Source organism: Schistocerca serialis, chromosome 3 (genome assembly GCF_023864345.2).
Source record: "Schistocerca serialis cubense isolate TAMUIC-IGC-003099 chromosome 3, iqSchSeri2.2, whole genome shotgun sequence".
Lineage (NCBI taxonomy): Eukaryota > Metazoa > Arthropoda > Insecta > Orthoptera > Acrididae > Schistocerca > Schistocerca serialis.
Window position 1 is genome coordinate 1,088,683,202 of NC_064640.1, and position 17,411 is coordinate 1,088,700,612.

Consider the following 17,411-nt stretch of genomic DNA (forward strand, 5'->3'; position numbering starts at 1 on the left):
AGAACGAACAGATCAAAGATAAATATAATAAACTAAAACAGAAACTCGAGGAAACAGATAATTAAAATAAGTAATAAGTGTTTTTAAATTTAAAAAAATCTTACGAGATAGAACGAACAGATCAGAAAAGTAAATAAAATAAGATAAAACGGAACTGGAGACAGCCACACTCAAACCAAACTCCGCGCCGTCATGACGTCACACACAACACCCTTACGTCACGGGTCAAAGCCGACGCGTTGGATCGGACGCTTCTGTCGACCCAACTTTTTGTATTCTCATCCAAATTTTTAATATCCCCTTTTATCTCATTAAAACCCATTAAATTTCGTTCCCTATCTACCAGTAACTCATTTTGTACAGTATTAATTTCACCGCTCAATTTAGCATCAATTTCATTTACTTTTGCTTCCACAGATTCAATTTTTTCCTCAACACTGCCAACTCTGTTCGAAAGCTCACCCACTTGGGTATTGACTGCTTGGACTTGCAACAAAATGTTATCAATTTTTTCATCCCAGTAAGTCTCATTGTCGTCAACTGATTGTTTAATTTCTTTCGTAAAATTTACAAGAAAACTTTTTAAATCAAATTTATCGGTTCTTTCTCTTTCATTTGACCTGTCCTGATGTTCGAAGTCTATTAAATTACTACTTTCTACTTTAGGCACAATACTCTCGAAAATCTCATAAGTCATTGTGAAGAACAAAAATTTATACACAACAATATAAAACAAGATAAAAATATTGTTTTAACAAAATACGAGGGTTTCGTGACTTATCTGGAACACTCTTCTACTGTTGCAGAACCACGTTTTCCATCCATGTGATTGTTGACCAAAATTCTTGAAGTACTTTCTTCTGTCGAAAATTAATTTTTTGCCGAAACATTTCTTCTCCAAAACTTTTACTTCCCGATGAACACAAACACTGCAACACACATTCTGAAGAAACTGGTATTAACACACAAAACTGTTCTTCCTCGTAGCACTGTTGAAAATCTCGTGAACGCAATATCCCGGCTACAGTCCCCAGTTGAAATATGGCATCCCGGCTAAGAGACAAGTTGAAAATATGATCACTATCTTGCCATATTTCGTGACAGTACCTTTTCCGTTAGACGTTTGCAAGGCGATATTAGTCTTGGCTTCAGTTGTCTAAGTATGATTCCACAATGCATCGTTGTCGGCTGCAGAAAAGACGTGGTTCAACGTGTTTCTCTCATTTTGGTGTTTCAAATACAGTTTCTTCAAATGTAGTTTCTTCTTTTTAGTTAATACAAAAATAATAGTAACATAATGACGGCGACCTTCTCATTGTTCTTCCGTCAAAACACACCACGACAATAGTCAAAGACGACTCCAACGTCAAAGATATTTTACACAATTCACAAGTTTTCACTTGTAATCAGCCTCTTTGCTATTCTTCGATACATCACAGTCTAATATAACAGTCGCGACACTTCGCCTCGATTTTGTTGCCAGCAGCGCCCCAAGAGGCTGGTAGGTTACACTGTGAATTCGGCGCGATCGTGAAAGAGAATAGTGGTTGTTTATTTTGATTTATACAATGGCTTTTACTGGCGGGAGCGTTTGTAGCGCAATACATTGCACCAACAACAGGAAGAAGACACCACAGCTGTCTTTTTTTAGGTTTCCTAAGGATCCTGAGAGGTATATACCATCATGTTACTAAACTGTATCGTCAGGATTCACTTGCAAACTATATGTGTATAAATGATGAATGTTTCGTTTTAGGAGCAGAAAATGGCTTGTTAATAGCAGGCGAGAAGACCTCATTAAGAAAGAACCAGTGTACCTGTATAATAATATTAGGTTTTGTTCGCTACATTTCGAACAAAACCTGTTCATGAACGCAGACAACAACAAACTCGTGTGGAATGCAGTACCCACACTGTTTGACATTCCAAATAAGCCACCTCAGCTGACGATGAAGAGGAAACTGCCACAAAGATTCGACAGTCAATCTAAAGCAGTAAAACAGTCCTATGACACAGAAGCAGCCGGTTCAACTCTGCATGTATCAGTGCCAGATTCGTGTGAATTGTCAACACAGACTTGCTTTGACGATGAAGTGGTTAGATTAAGTGCAGCTGTTCGTGTCTTACAAAAGCGTGTGAAGTGTCAGAATGTGCAAATCGCTAGACTTCGAGCGAAACTATTACGGGACAAGGAAAGTGCCTACAGACAGCGACAGAAACTGTATCAGAAGGAGCAAGTGAACAAGGACAAACGAATGTTAAAGACCATAGGATCCCCATATTTAAAAAAAGTGCCCTTGACTTGTTGTTAAGCCAGATTAGCATGCCATTGAAAGAGAAACGTGCTGCAAGATGGAAAGACGAAAATAAGCTGTTTGCTCTAAATTTATTATATTACAGCACTCAGGCATACAGGTTTTTGTCAGAATGTTTTATGCTTCCATCAGTGCGTAGGGCTACATTACAAAGGTATGTGGAAGGCATACAAATAAAATGTGGGATAAGTGACAATATATTCCATCTTTTAAAGCAAAAGGTGCAACATTTTTCTTATAATGATAAACTTGTGAACATGTCATTGGATGAAATGTCTCTAATGGCAAATTTGACATATGAGGCACAGCTAAAATTGCGAACAGTGTGTTGGTGATAATGATTAGTGGCATTTTTTCTTGTTTCAAACAACCATTGCTGTACTGTTTTTGTAAAGGAACAGTGGGAGCTATGCATTCGACTGCTATATTTTATGAAGTAGTCAAGAGACTTAAGGAAATTGGCTTGGTTGTAAAGACCTGTGTGACTGATCAGGGTTCAAATTTTGTGGACTGGAGAAAGAGACGGAATTACACAAGTCAATCCAAGTTTGGTATATGAGGAGCAGAAGATCTATTTCTTCTATGATACCCCACATTTGTTTAAGAACATCAGAAACAACCTATTTAGGTATGACATAATTCATACATCAAATGATGGTTTGGTTGGTACTGCTTCTTGGAAGGACATTTCTCAGCTCTATTCAAATGACTTGCACAGGAAATACAAGTTAGCGCCGAAGCTGACTAAAAAAGCTGTCGAACTGCCAGCTTTTTCAAAAATGAAAGTGGGTATTGCAGTTTGTGTGTTAAGCCACACAGTGGCAGCTGGTATTGACACACTTGTATTTTGTGGTAGTATGCCATTATCTGCAACTGGCACTTCAGACTTTTGTCAGAAAGTTAATGACATTTTTGATTTCTTTAATACATACAGTGTGAAAGGGCCTGTGCATCTAAGGAACTGTATTAGGAGTGATTCAGAGCATCTGGATGTTCTACATGTGATGAAGCCATGGATTCACTCTTGGAAATTTGTAGGCTCTGATGGAAAAGATTACTTCCTGAGGATAAAATGTGTAAAGGGGCTTCTAAGCAATATATGTGCTTTGGAAATGCTTGCTGCCGAGGTACTGACTGGAACAAAATTGTACTTATTCTCACGTAAAATTAACCAAGACACATTGGAAAACTTTTTTTCAACTATGAGGCAGAGAGGTGGTTTTTGCAGCAACCCATCTCCAAGGCAGTTTTGTGCTGCATTTAACAACTGTACACTAAGCAAACTGATAAATTCTTCTAATGTGGGAAGCAGTAATTGTGAAGGAATTGACTGGGATCAGGCAATACTGGACATGAAATCTGCTCAAACATTAAAGGTCTCACAGTTGTTATGCAGTAGTGATACAAGTTCTGCAACAAAGCTACCAAATGTGGAAGTTCCAGCAGACCTTGGAGAACAATACAGTATGAGATATGTGTTTGGTTACATATTGAAGAAACTTTTTTCTTTACATAATTGTGTCAAGTGCAGGAATCTACTTGTAGACAACAGCCAGGACTTAGATGCAAATGACAAATTTTATTGCCATTTCAAAAGTTACGAAGACAATTTTGAAGCTTGGTTATTTGCAGTGAAAATATTTGTTTATTTTTGAGGGATTGTGAAAATCAGATGGCTTCAGTTTTTGATGAACATTCTCACAAGAAAAACTGTGGTGAATTATATGTAAACTTGTTGATGGCTGTCCCAAGTTTTCCCCCTGGATGTTGTGAAGAAACTAAGCTGCTGTTAATCAAGATATTTGTTAAAGTGAGACTCGTTTACCGGCTCAAATGTTGGAATCAAGACTTAGTTTCTAACAACAAGAAAGCAAATAAGAAACTGAAGAAGTTGGCTCATTTGGGCTGCTGATTTCTTTGGTATGTATTTCGTTCACTTCTGTTCTTAGTCACTTAATTTTCCTTGCTTCTTTCGTGCGATGACATTATTTTGTCAGCACCTTGTGCACTGACTGATTGATTGAAAATTATTCAAATATTTGGTTTTTCTTGAAATGTAGTGTAATCAGCTCATTATAATGTTTTTAGCATATTTCTCCCACTATTTTGCAGTTGCTTGTCCCACTTAGAATAATATAAAGATGAAGGTCGTACTTGTGGCAACAGGCGAAAATGACAAACGCAGTAGGCCTACAGAACGATAAACAAGCTGTCGGTCATTTTTGCATGTAGAGGTACATGTCTGTGCTTCCTACATGTGAAACTGTGTGTTTATATTCTTTTGATATCAACGTGGTAAGCTGCAATTCTGTCCAATGTCACAAGTGTTTCTTCACGAATGTGTTGTAGCTTGCCACTCTATTCATGATTTTTGTCCTTACTTGCACTTTTTTTAGAATCATTTTTAGAAACATATATGCCTTCTGGTACCACACAAACCCTTGGAGCCAAGAAAATAACTCAAATAATTCGGAAATTAAGTAGGAAATGGATGCAAACAAACATTATGCTTACGACGCGTCTGACGTTCACCTTACCTGCCACTTGGAGCGCTAGTGTCGCTCCATCTGTCAAACGGCAACAATTTTTACAGCAGTGAGTGTCGCGACTGTTATATTAGACTGTGGATACATTTTCTAATAGTAATCAATATGCTTTTACTCTCAAAAACAGAAGTAAATTAACATATAATAAGACAAATTATAATAAATTCTGACAAAAATGTAAGAAAACATTTACAATTCGGTATCGACAAATACGGTAAAAAAATAACATCTCCCAGATCCATTACAAGGTCTTGGTAGCATAACTATGACTGTGTAGCTAATATCTAACCCCAGAAAGCACCAAGCTGGTATTCTGAGGGGGTGTGGAATCTGAGAAACAACCAGTATTCAAGAATATTGCTATCAAAAAGATGTTTTTGGGAGTTAATTTGACAAACTTAACCACGATAGCCTCATGATACTTATTCAAGAAAGTGGACTAAGCAATAAATGCTTGTGTGTGAAAAAATAAACGTGTTTGGAGTTCAGTGAACAACATGAGCCATAGGTAGCCTATATGAAGTGTGATGTCATATGGCATCTAGGATATTTTGTTTGTTTCAGTAAAATATTTTGAGTGTGTGTTTTGATCATAATATGAAGTTTATTTTTTGTGGCTGGTAGCTTAGACTGTATTGTTTGCTAGGTGTACTTTAAGTCTAGGCCTACTGGAGATGGTGTTCGACTGGGGGAATGCTTGTGGCATACAAGATGTATATATGTGTTCATTTACATTGACAGGCTGATCTGTAGACTAGTGTAAACATATATCTAGGATAGGTTGGGTTGGTAGGTCATTTCATAGATACATTTAAGTACCTATGTGAGGCTCCATTTTCGAATTGTGGTCTGGTATTTTCAATTTTTTAATATATTTGAAGGACTAATAGAAAGAACATCCTGGGCCCAAAACTACCTTTTCTCACAGAGATCCTGGTAGTCTCTAGCATTTTATTTCACTAACATTTTCGTGTTATTAGTTAGGTGAGCAGTTGATCAGTTCTGTGTCTTATATCTCCACCACGTTAAGGGTGTTGTCGTTCATAAGCTTGGTATCACATTTTTAACTAATCCTGTTTTTGGCATTTCAAAGATTGATTTGGACACAACAGTTCATAACCAGTTCTTTGTCTTGCCTTTCTCCAACCAGTCAGTTATAGAGAGGTCTGTGGTTTAACATGAACCCTAAAAACAGTGCAGTTTTTATATTAACATATTGTTGCCAGAGGTTAAAGAGTTATAAATGACAGAAGAAAGGGGTTGTGACATTTTGAAAACTTAAAGTAAGTGCAATTTTAGGGTATGCCTTCTTGGTCACTGTCCACGTTCTCAGACTAACATGTAAAAATCTTTTTATGTACTGTGATATCATGTCTTAGAGTTCAAGTTTGTTGTCTAGATAACAATAGGGGGAACAATCTTACACGTGAGGTGACATCAGTGCAAGAATCCAAATATTAAACAATGAAGTTATTAAGGAATTGTTTTATAAAGAAACAGTATGGCTGGTCACTACTGATAGTCAAGGAAGCAAGATCCCAGGAGGCCCTACTGCTGATTAACACTTTTAAAAGTGAAACACTAATCTTATTTTTCAGAACTATTCATTCTTGTCCTCACATCCTGTCTGTCTGCGTGAGGTAGGAACTAAGTTAAGGGGCCATTAGAAGTGTTCTATTCCACCTGTCTCCTTTGACCCATGACATAATGGTGTTGTGTGTGTGTTTTTGAATTGGTTTGTGTTTGTTGAGTTTAACATGTGATATTGGGTTCATTATCACTATGGTAACATGGTGGGTTTATTTGAGTCTGGGTAGCCAGTGCTGCAATGTGGATTTGGAAATCTTCATTTTTCAGTGATGGTTTTTTATGTGTGTGGCATTTTGTTAGGTTTGATTAGTTTTGTGTGTGTGTGTGTGTGTGTGTGTGTGTGTGTGTGTGTGTGTGTGTGTGTGTGTGTGTGTGTGTGTGTGTGTGTACTGGTAGCGGCGGCCAACCTAGGTGATTTTGTTGCATGCTTTTGTTGGTAATAAACTTTTATTTTGGTTTTAATCTGTAGTAATTCTGATGTTCTGTCTGTTTTACATTTATCGTACTTTGGTTGGTTTTAATTGATCTGGTGTATATACAGGTTTTTGTGTTTTCGAGTTGTTGAAGGTTTGGGTTTTTGTGGTGTTATTTGAGTTATGTTGGTGTGTGAAGTTTACATTGTTTTCATTATTATTATTATTGCTGGTAGGTATTGAGAGCTGCATTTGAGCTACATAGGTCAAGGGAAATGTCTGATTCCACTCTTCGGGTTGTAGCTATTGGTTCCTTGGTATCTGGGCTTCCTTTCAGCTGTATTGGTTCCTTGCTATCTGGGCTTCCTTTCAGCTGTATAGGTCGAGGGAAACATCTGATTCTGCTTTTCGTGGCACTTATGCAGTCTAGGGAGTACATGCGCTGATCACGAGAAAAGTACCTATTTTTGAAGGAAACACGTATTTCTGAAGATATAAGCATATATATGCGCTGAATACCAAAAATTTTTTTATTTCAAAACTTGAGTGTTACAGTCATATCTGACGCGCTCTTCACCAAAAAAGTACTTATTTTTCATTTGGATGCAAAGAAAAAATCAGTTAACTGTCTCAAAAATTTTTTTTGTATCAAAAATGACATATTGCATATGTATGCACGGATTTTAATTTTTATTTCCCCCCCCCCCCCCCCCCCTCTCTCTCTCTCTCTCTCTCTCTCTCTCTCTCTCTCTCTCTCTTTCTCTTCAAGAAAGGTGGAATTAATAACAAAATTGTGGAATGGATTTTCCCCAAAACGTTGACGCCAGAGAAATTCCGCCATGTAGTTATTCAGCATAGCACAGTGAGTTCTGAAAGGCCTTATAGGATTTTTTTCTTTAGCTTTTTGCCAGACTGACTCCATGTGATTTGTGGTTGCGTTTGTAAAGGGATCGAGAAAATAAAGCGAATGATTAACAGCCAGATTATTGTAGCCCAAGTTACCTATGGTGTTGTAAGTTGCCACAAATCAGAAACTGCTGTGGTTCCAGTAGCAAAACATACTGTTGCAAAATTGGCAGCAAATGGGTAGCATCACGTTGTGGCACAGCAACCATAAAGCTTTGCTTCGTCTCAACGTCATAACCACCAAAGACCCATTGCTCTTGCACCTATGACTTCGATGGTGCTGACGAAGCAGCTCTCGTCTATTTCAACAGTATGGCCAGGGCCGCCCAAAAGTATTGGCTCAATTAAGAAATATTCATGGCAGATATCTCTACAAAATTGGCACCAATCGACCACAGTGTGCTCGCTGCCAATTTTGAGCTCCCTCATTAAAAACTTTTGCCTATTGCGTTCGAAAACCCACATGTAAGACAGTTGCAAAATTTTAGAAATGTCTAAATGACTGTCAGCAAAAAATGACATTTTCTTGATTGAACATTTCTTTCTACAGTCCCTGCCAATGGAGCAGCTCCAAATTTCGCCATCTTTCCCTGTAGTTTTCTCCAGCTTCATCTCGTTGTATCCAACACAATACCCATTTTCACACACCATATCGTTCTTCGTAAGACCTTGTTGCCTAGCCCATTGTATTGAGCTTTGGGTGTTCTCCATAACATGGTATAAATCTTCCATTACAAAGTCGCTCAAATCTGGAAAATTTCTCGCCATTTTGGCACACGCAGTAATATACGATACTTCAAAATGGACAGCCACAACAGAAAAATATAGGTTGTTGGTCGCACTGATCAAGATGCATAACTGTGAGCAACAGGGACATATACCATATGCAACAATATGCAAAGCCAACAATAGCTATCATGGTAAGGATGTATGAAACTGTAAGCATTACCAATGGCTAAAGAACTCTGTGAAGAAATATATTAAAATGTCTGCAGCATATTGGCATAGCAACATGAATAACCTGGTGAAAGCAGGCAGTTAATTAATCTTTTTTCCCCCCCACCTCCATATGAAAATACGTACTTTTTTGGTATTCCATGCATATATATGCTTATTTCTTCAGAAATATGTGTTTGCTTCAAAAATAGGTATTTTTCTCATGATCAGCGCATGTACCCCCTAAACTGCGTAAGTGCCATTTTCGTTATTGCAGATGATGGTTTTTTGGTATTGTGGGCTTGGTTTGAGCTATATAGGTCGAGTGAACGGTATGATTCCTGCTGGCTTTGTGGCTGTAGCATTATGTCGTAGGTTGAGACTTTTTTAGGGGTGATGTGATGTGATGTTTTGTATTGTTAAAATTAGGTTGTCCTTGCCCTAGACCCCCTATTTCCCGCGGTTGTTCTGTAGTTTCATTTTATCATTGAAGTAAGATTACTTTCACTGTTTCTATTTTCCTGCAGGTTTGTTGGCATGTGTACATAGTGACAATATTGTCGACATTTTGTATACTCTGGATTTAGGCGTTTCTGTCATATAGATGACGTCATGGGTCAAAGCAGATGGGTTAAATCGGATGCTTCCCTAATGCCGAGTTCCGAAGGTTTAATTGGATCTACTGACACTGCCTTTGACTGGTAGCATGCTACTGATGATGTGGTGTGTGTGATATCCATGCACAAAACTTCCACACAAACACATGGGTTGTTTCACAATGCCGTAATTAGTTTCAACCAGTCAGTGGTAGTCTTCAGACGAAAGGCATATGCTGAAGCTGATGGTAGACAGAGATCTGTTTCTGTTGTGTTCAATGTTGTTGAGAACAGAATGGAAACCAGTATGTGCCTTTACCCTAAAGGCGTTAGCTGGCTTGTCAAAATTGGATACAGCATTGTGAAATGCTTGTGAGATTATGTCAAAAAATATATAAAAGAATTTTAGATCCCTTACCTCTAAAACAGTATGTCATTTTTTTTTCCATATTTATATTGCTTCTGCATTATTTTTAAATGCAAGTTGGGGAGCCTATGATTGTTTCGTTATGAGAATAGATAAAATTGTCGTTGCAGTGTGTGGCTGATTTCGATGAGTGATTTATGTCCAGCATTTTGATGATGTGATAGGTGAAAGCAGACAGTTGGTATTGATAAAAATCAAAATTTCTGTTATGTAAGCTAGGACTAGTGGGCCAGGGAAAAAAGTAACCAGTCGCTCGGTCATTTCAGAAAAAAATTGATATTTGCTGGATGAATTCCCGAATGTTTAATGGGTTTAAAGACATTTTTAAAAAAATTTTATTCTCAACATTTAGAAACAGTGGCTATTTTTTGCTTTTACAGGCATCTGTTTTTTAAAAATTATTCAGTACTGAGTTGCCCCAGAAATTTCAAATAAGAATCATTAACTGGACTATAAATTAAAAACCATGATAACCATGATGAATGTATTCCTTAATATAGGCCCTACTTTTAATGGCTCAAACTTGTTGATTGCAAGCTAAAAAAGCTCATTCTTTAAACTATTTAATTGGATAGATAAAAATTCTACTCATCAAGCAGCGGCAGAACACATACATAAAAGACAGCTGTAATTGGCAAGCTTTTGGAGCCAGTGGCTCCTTCTTCAGGCAGAAGGGTGGAAGGGGAAGTAATCGAGTGAAGGAGGAAGACTGGAGAGGTCTAGGAAAAGGGGTAGATATTGGTTAAGTCACCCAGAACCGCTGGTCAGAGGAGACTTACCATACGGGATGAGAAGGAAAGACATTACTTACGGTAAGTCTCCTCTGACCCGCTGTTCTGGGTGACTTTCCCGATATCTACCAATTTTCCTAGACCTCTCCAGTTCTCTTCCTTCACCCCTCTTCCGTCTTTTATGTGCGAGTTCTGCTGCCACTTGGTGAGTAGATTTTTTATCTACCCTAATTGTATTTTTCCAAAGTAAGAGTATTTTCTCAGCCTTAATATTTATTGTGCTATTACACTATACAGTATAACTACTTCTTATAGTGAGAAGCTTACACAAAATGTACACTATTTTAAAAAATTGATTTTTTGAATTTTTTCATTCTTTGACCTACAATATCTTTGTAAGGAGAGCAGATAAAAGTCTGAAAATTACACACTTAATGGATCTTCATGATATCAAACTTAAATTGGAAGTAACAAACAGAAAATATTGTGGGGAAGGGTAGTCAAAGACTGCAATTTATTGGCAGTACTAAGGAGATTGCCTACACTACGCTTGTCCGTCCTCTTTTAGAATTCTGCTGCGCGGTGTGGGATCCTTGCCACAGAGGACTGACAGAGTACATTGAAAAAGTTCAAAGAAGGGCAGCACATTTTGTATTATTGCGAAATATGAGAGAGAGTGTCACAGAAATGATAATGGATTTGGGCTGGACATCATTAAAAGAAAGGCATTTTTTGTTGCAACAGAATCTTCTCATAAAATTCCAATCACCAACTTTCTCCTCTGAATGTGAAAATATTTTGTTGACACTGACCTACATAGGGAGAAACGATCACCACGATAGAATAAGGGAAATCAGAGCTCGAACGGAAAGATATAGGTGTGTTCCTTCTTTCTGCGCTCTATACGAGATTGGAATAATAGAGAACTGCGAAGGTGGTTCGATGAACCCTCTGCTAGGCACTTAAATGTGATTTGCAGAGTATCCATGTAGATGTAGACAAGCCTGTACAAATTTGTGTGTTGTCATCCCCCTTCCACCAACATCTGTTCACTCACACTTAGTTAATAATGAGCCCTTGAAGTGTGCAGTTGAACAATGGAGTCTCAAAATAACGAGAATAGTTTTTCTAAGTGTTGGTTACTAACCTTGAAAACTCAATAGTGTGTCATTTAATTGCCAAAGTCAGGATAAATTTCTGAAGGACAAAAGCAAACCTTGTCAGTTGATGAATGTATAGTTATTGCTGACTTTTCTGAAAACTATTCCTTTGTTGTTCAAGGGAAATACAAGGGCACCACTGGGTAAACAAACAGGCCACAGTTTGTCCATTTATGTTCTGTTATAAAGATCCAGATAAACTAGAGTCATAGTTTTTGTGTTGCAAATGATTACTTTGAGCACAAAGCTACAGCAGTGCATGCTTTTCACCTGCAGTTAACAAACTACGTAAAACAGCACGACAGTTCCATAAACAAACTGATGAACTTTTCTGATGGTGCTGCAAGCCAATATAAAAGCAAACAAATATTAATATCTCCTTTCTCAAAGAAAAAAGACCGTTGGCTCGGTGCAGAATAGCACTTTTTTGCATCATGCCCTTGGAAGAGTGAGTGTGATGGCATAAAGGGTACAACAAAGTGAGCTGTCACAAAAGCTAGTCTGCAACGGACCTATGAGAACCAAATCTGGACACGTCAAGAAATGTTCAAATTCTGTATAAAGAATGGGTAAAAGGGATTACGTATGTTTCATTAAATGTGAGGAAATACTAGAACTCTATGCCAATGTCTTGGAGGAAAGATTCAAAACTTGTCAGAAGATTAAAGGCACCTGATCTTTTCATTGTTTTATACCTTAGTCATACAACTTGCTCAACTGTAAGTTCACATCAACATCCTCTGATAGTGAACGTCATCACTGTGGAAAACTTGTACCACTGACACTTCAAAGGAAGGACATAGTGGCTTGTGTCTATGGCGAACAGTGGTGGATTGCCAAAGTTGGTAACATTGCTCGTCAAAACCAAGATGTGGATGTTACATTTTACCAGCACCAAGAACCCCGTTTAAAAAATTTGAAAAGGATCAATTCGAGAGGCCCGTTAAAAATCATTAAAGGAGTTGTCTTCTCCCCTGGAATTTATGACTGTGACTAGGCGATCATTTAACCCTGTGCCCAACATGAGTGAAGAAATATCTCTGTTGTTCAATAAACAACATAGTAAAAACAAATAAGTTGAAAACGGGATAATGTAATGAATTGTATCATTTTTTAAAGAGTTATCCTAGATATTTTTAAGTTATGTAATTTATACACTGTTTCCATCAGCCCAGATATTGCAAACAGTAAGAAACATATTTTTGACTCATATTTGAAATTTTTTTTGTCCATGGAATCTCAAGGTTGAAATTTATACAGAAGTTTGATATCATAAAGGTCTATTAAATGTGTAATTTTCAGATTTATATCTGGTCCATTAACAAAGATTTGCAGACCAAAGAATGAAAAAATTCAAAACATTTGTTTTTAAAGTGTTTTTAAGTATAAGCTTGTCATAATTGTTTCTCTAAAAAAAAAAAAAAGGTATCTGTACTGAGTAGTGTAATACCACAAAATGTATTAAGGCTAAGAAACTACTCTTTGGAAAGATAGTATTAAAAATGGGTTTTTTAAATTTACAACCAACAACTTTGAGACATTAAAAGTGTATTCCCTAATACATTCAGCAGGGTGATCATGGTTTTAATTTATAGTCCAGTGTCTGCTGAAATAAATACCTCTTATATGAAAGGTCTGGGGCAATCCATTACCGAATAATTTAAAAAACCACAGACACTTATAAAAGTGTAAGAATGCTTGCAGCCTGAAACAAAAATGGCTGCTCTTTCTAAACGATAACCAATAAATGTTTTTAAAAAATATTTTTGAGTCCACCAAACATGAAGGAATTCACCCAGCGAATTCTTTCTACGAAAATGCAGTTGTCTCTCTTTGTAATTTTATGGCTTTCTCAAGTATGTTTCCCTTTGGATACAATTCATTGATAGTTTTATGGTTTGGATGGTGTACGATCTTCCACAGAATGCTTGTATTTACTTAATAGGCACACGTTTCAAAATCCAAATATTAGATCATTATTTCTCTGAAGGAAACATTTTTTCCAGTATAAATCCTAGAGGCAGAATTGTATTGTTTACATTGTGACTGCACCACTACTCTTCTCTCACCTGTTGTATATAAATATTTCTGGAATAATTTTAACACCTGTTTAACAGGACACTAATGACAGCAGCAGAGAAGCTTGCCGCTGTTCCTGATGTGGATATCGACCCAGAGGGAACATTTAAGTATGTTCTAATACATGTCTTTGGTCCAGAGGGTCCTGATGGCAAAGAACCGAGCAAATTAGTGGTCAGTAACTGGTAAACTAATATTTGGTCAACTTTGTGATACATTATTATTTGAGAGACAGTCGTTTGCATCATTTTTCAATTTTCTCAGTTGAATTTTTCTTTTGATGTCGGTGACTTGCAATGGGGAATTGTAGCCTAAGGTTGGTTGTTATCTGCATAACATAGTGTTTCAGTGTTTACTGTTAAATTGGAAGTGAGATGGTGGATGGCGATACAACTGAAAACACACAAAAGATTTTCACTGAAACACTGTTGAACTACAGTTATGGCCCTGTGTGCTATGGTATCTTTGCCAGATAGTGTTGACAGAGGATATGAAAAAGCATTCAAAGAAGAGCAACTTATGTTGTTTTATTGCTAAGAAGGGGGAGTGCGCCATGGACATGCAGGGTGTATACGACCCAGAAGATCCGGGGAAAAACCCGGGAAATTTTTCATTGTTTTTGTTTTCAGTTAAATTTTTGTAATTTTGATTGGTAAGAACCAATACTCTAACAAAGGATATTACTGTGTCTCAATACTGCAGCAATAAAACATGAACAAGAGAAAAAACGAAAATAAAACTTAAATTTCAAGGGAAATGCACCATATACAGCAACAAAACGGTGCTCATACAAGTGTACGCCAACAGTAAAATGTGTCAAAGGCTTTAGGAAGACTGTGCAATGCTTTGTAACAGCAATTTGCCTCCGCTGAGCGTGACGTCACAACTGTTTACATTAAATTCATTTTAACAGTTACGAGCTCGATCATGCACATGCACAGTTGAGTAGTACCTTCTCCCGCTTCTGGCTACAGAAATTGTTGGCTGTGTAAGCAGTCGCAGCAAGCAGCTAGATGCTACCGGGAAAAATTTTACTGGAGCGCCCAAGCTGCCAGATTTATACATGCGCAGGAGGTCCAAATCTAGGGAAGGGGGGGGGGGGCAAATTCATATTCTTGAGGGGGGGGGGGGGGAGGAAACCTTGTTTCACAAAGCGACTCGCATCCAGCGCACGTTAGTTTGTTAGTTTATTGATTATTCATATTACTTTGAAACTCATCCCTGTCGGTTTTTGAACATTTTTAACACATTCTAGTTGATTTTGAATGAATCGCAAGTTGATTTGTGAATGCGTGCGTAGTGTACATGTTTCCTCTGTCAGTGGAATCTGACAGAGCTGAGCGAAGTAAGGCTGAATGGATGAATGCCAACCGCTGTCTGATTGTGTGGTTGATTGTGTTTGCGAATGATGAGCGTTGTTGTAATTACTAGCGGAATCCATAGATTCAGACTACAGGAGTGGAAATAAACGAATAACAGGTAAGAATGATTACGTATTACCTTCTCGGTGTATACAAGAAAATGAAATTTTGACAAAAAATTTTTGGGCAGATCGCTATACTAGTAAGGGCGAGTTGTGCAGTCCACAGCTAGCAGCTACTTTAGGTTCTGTTCTGGAAGAAGCACGGAAAACGTGTTGTACGACCATGTAACAATGCCTAACCGGAAAATAATCACGGGATAGCTAAACCGGTGATTCTGGTAGAGTTAATGAAGTTAACCTGCAAATAAGCTTTGGCATTGGCAGGAATAGTTACAGAATTAGTGATAACAAGACTGTTTGTTAGAATGATGAAGGAGAAGAAATGGGGGCATCACACAAATTATGGAACAATATGACGATTCCAAGTTCGTATAAAAATTTCATACTACTACTTTTCGATCTCGTGCTTGAGAAACTGGAGTGTATGAATGAAGTGTGAAACTATTTCCTAACGTAAAGCTTTTTGCTTGTAGTTGGCCTAATAGGCATTTGATATGGGTACTTTGTGAATTATTTTCTGTCCTTACAAAAAAGACCGTTTGTGCCAAAACAGTCTCATTTATTTTGTGTGTATTACAATTGTTGTAGTATTAGAAAGGCCTATTTTGTTTTATCTAGCAGACAGTGACAAAATAGATGTAATCAGATCAGGAAACAACACCAGTCTTGGGTCCTATTTGTATTAACAGCTTTTTCAGTATTAGACAACGACATTTCGACTTTTCGTGTAGCAAAATGTTTGACGAACTTTGATGAGGTAATAGATTCTTTCACAGAAGGAAAGCACTCCATGTAAAGCTGTACCAAGATTAGAGGGTAAAAAATTCTAGGAGCTAAGGATTGAAGAAACATGTATTGTCTTGCTTGTCTCATGTCTTTACTGGGTTTATGTATCCTATATTTAATTTTATGTCACACAAAGCAGCAAGTTGTGAGCTGATAGGGAACAAAGAGTGCAGATTTTCTGAAGAGTTCTTTCTTTTAAAAAAAAAGAGGGACAGAATGTCAAACCGGCCAACTGTAAACAGGAGACCTGAATATGGTTTGATGGCATCCATTACAAAATATACACATTTCAATTCCACAGAGCGAAAAATTTCCTCGAACACACATGTTGCATGCATCAGACCCTTCAGAAAGACGTGCACTACAAAATGAACTTAAAGGACGGGTATACACTCGCGCACACACACACACACACACACACATATCCATCAACACATATACAGACACAAGCAGACATATTACACGTTTTTTCGAAATTTTCCCGAATTTGTCCGTCCTTTAACGTGTTTTAGCAGCAACACAACCACCTAACCTTTATGCACATTGCTGTCTCAACTTAACCTACACTTTTTCGCCTTTTTTCATACCAGATCTCCAGTTGCTTTCTAGTTCACCTGTATCTCTACCCATATATTTTTATCTTTCATTTTCATTTCAACCTCATGTTACACTTTCCACCTTCTAATACCATGTCACCCTCACAACACCCCCACAAAAAATGGTCTTTAAATATGTCTGCTTGTGTCTGTATATGTGTGGATGGATGTGTGTGTGTGCGCGAGTGTATACCCGTCCTTTTTTCCCCCTGAGGTAAGTCTTTCCGCTCCAGGGATTGGAATGACTCCTTACCCTCTCCCTTAAAACCCACATCCTTTCGTCTTTCCCTCTCCTTCCCTCTTTCCTGATGAGGCAACAGTTTGTTGCGAAAGCTTGAATTTTGTGTGTATGTTTGTGTTTGTTTGTGTGTCTGTCGACCTGCCAGCACTTTCATTTGGTAAGTCACATCATCCATAAAATTTTTTTTTTAACGTCCTATCTCAAACGCTCGAGGGGATGGCGGGGTATTGCCCCGGTTCGGAAATTTTAGAGATCCGGGACTGATGCGCAGAACCGTCTGAATTACAGTTGGGAAGTGGGTAGTCTCCACGTGACCCATTTTTACATTTAGTGTTTTTGCTGTTTCCTCTTCATTTACTGCTCCCACGTCAAATGAAGACAAAACAGATTTCTGTGGCCGGGAGCTATCAAGTGAATTAAAATACATTCACATAATTATGGAAGGCTAAACTGTGTTATTAGTTGCAGATTTTATTTTATTTCCATCTTTCTGACAGTCAAGCATTAATTGCCTTTTAGAACAATGAAGTTATTTTTGTTGGTTTGCCAAAGAAATTTTCTTTCATTAATCTTTTCCACTAAGGCAGACAATATATTTGAGACAAA

The 17,411-nt window shown here is 37.6% G+C and overlaps 1 protein-coding gene across 7 annotated transcripts in view; it reads left to right on the forward strand.

Annotated features, from left to right (window-relative positions):
• Window positions 1–1,451: 1,451 nt before the first annotated feature.
• Window positions 1,452–17,411, forward strand: part of LOC126471511 (uncharacterized) — a 51,697-nt gene continuing 35,737 nt past the window's right edge. For 4 of the 7 annotated variants that reach the window (XR_007586318.1, XR_007586319.1, XR_007586316.1 and 1 more), the window contains exons 1-3: window positions 1,452–1,672; window positions 1,757–4,235; window positions 13,738–13,873. Coding sequence is in view for 1 of the 7 variants with exons in the window: in XM_050099732.1 (XP_049955689.1) it covers window positions 4,732–4,910; window positions 13,738–13,873 (315 nt within the window). In the remaining 6 variants the exon portion in view is untranslated. Of the gene's footprint in view, window positions 1,673–1,756; window positions 4,236–4,336; window positions 4,911–13,737; window positions 13,874–17,411 lie in introns of those variants that run through there. The other 3 variants (XR_007586320.1, XR_007586321.1, XM_050099732.1) reach the window with 2 other exon arrangements.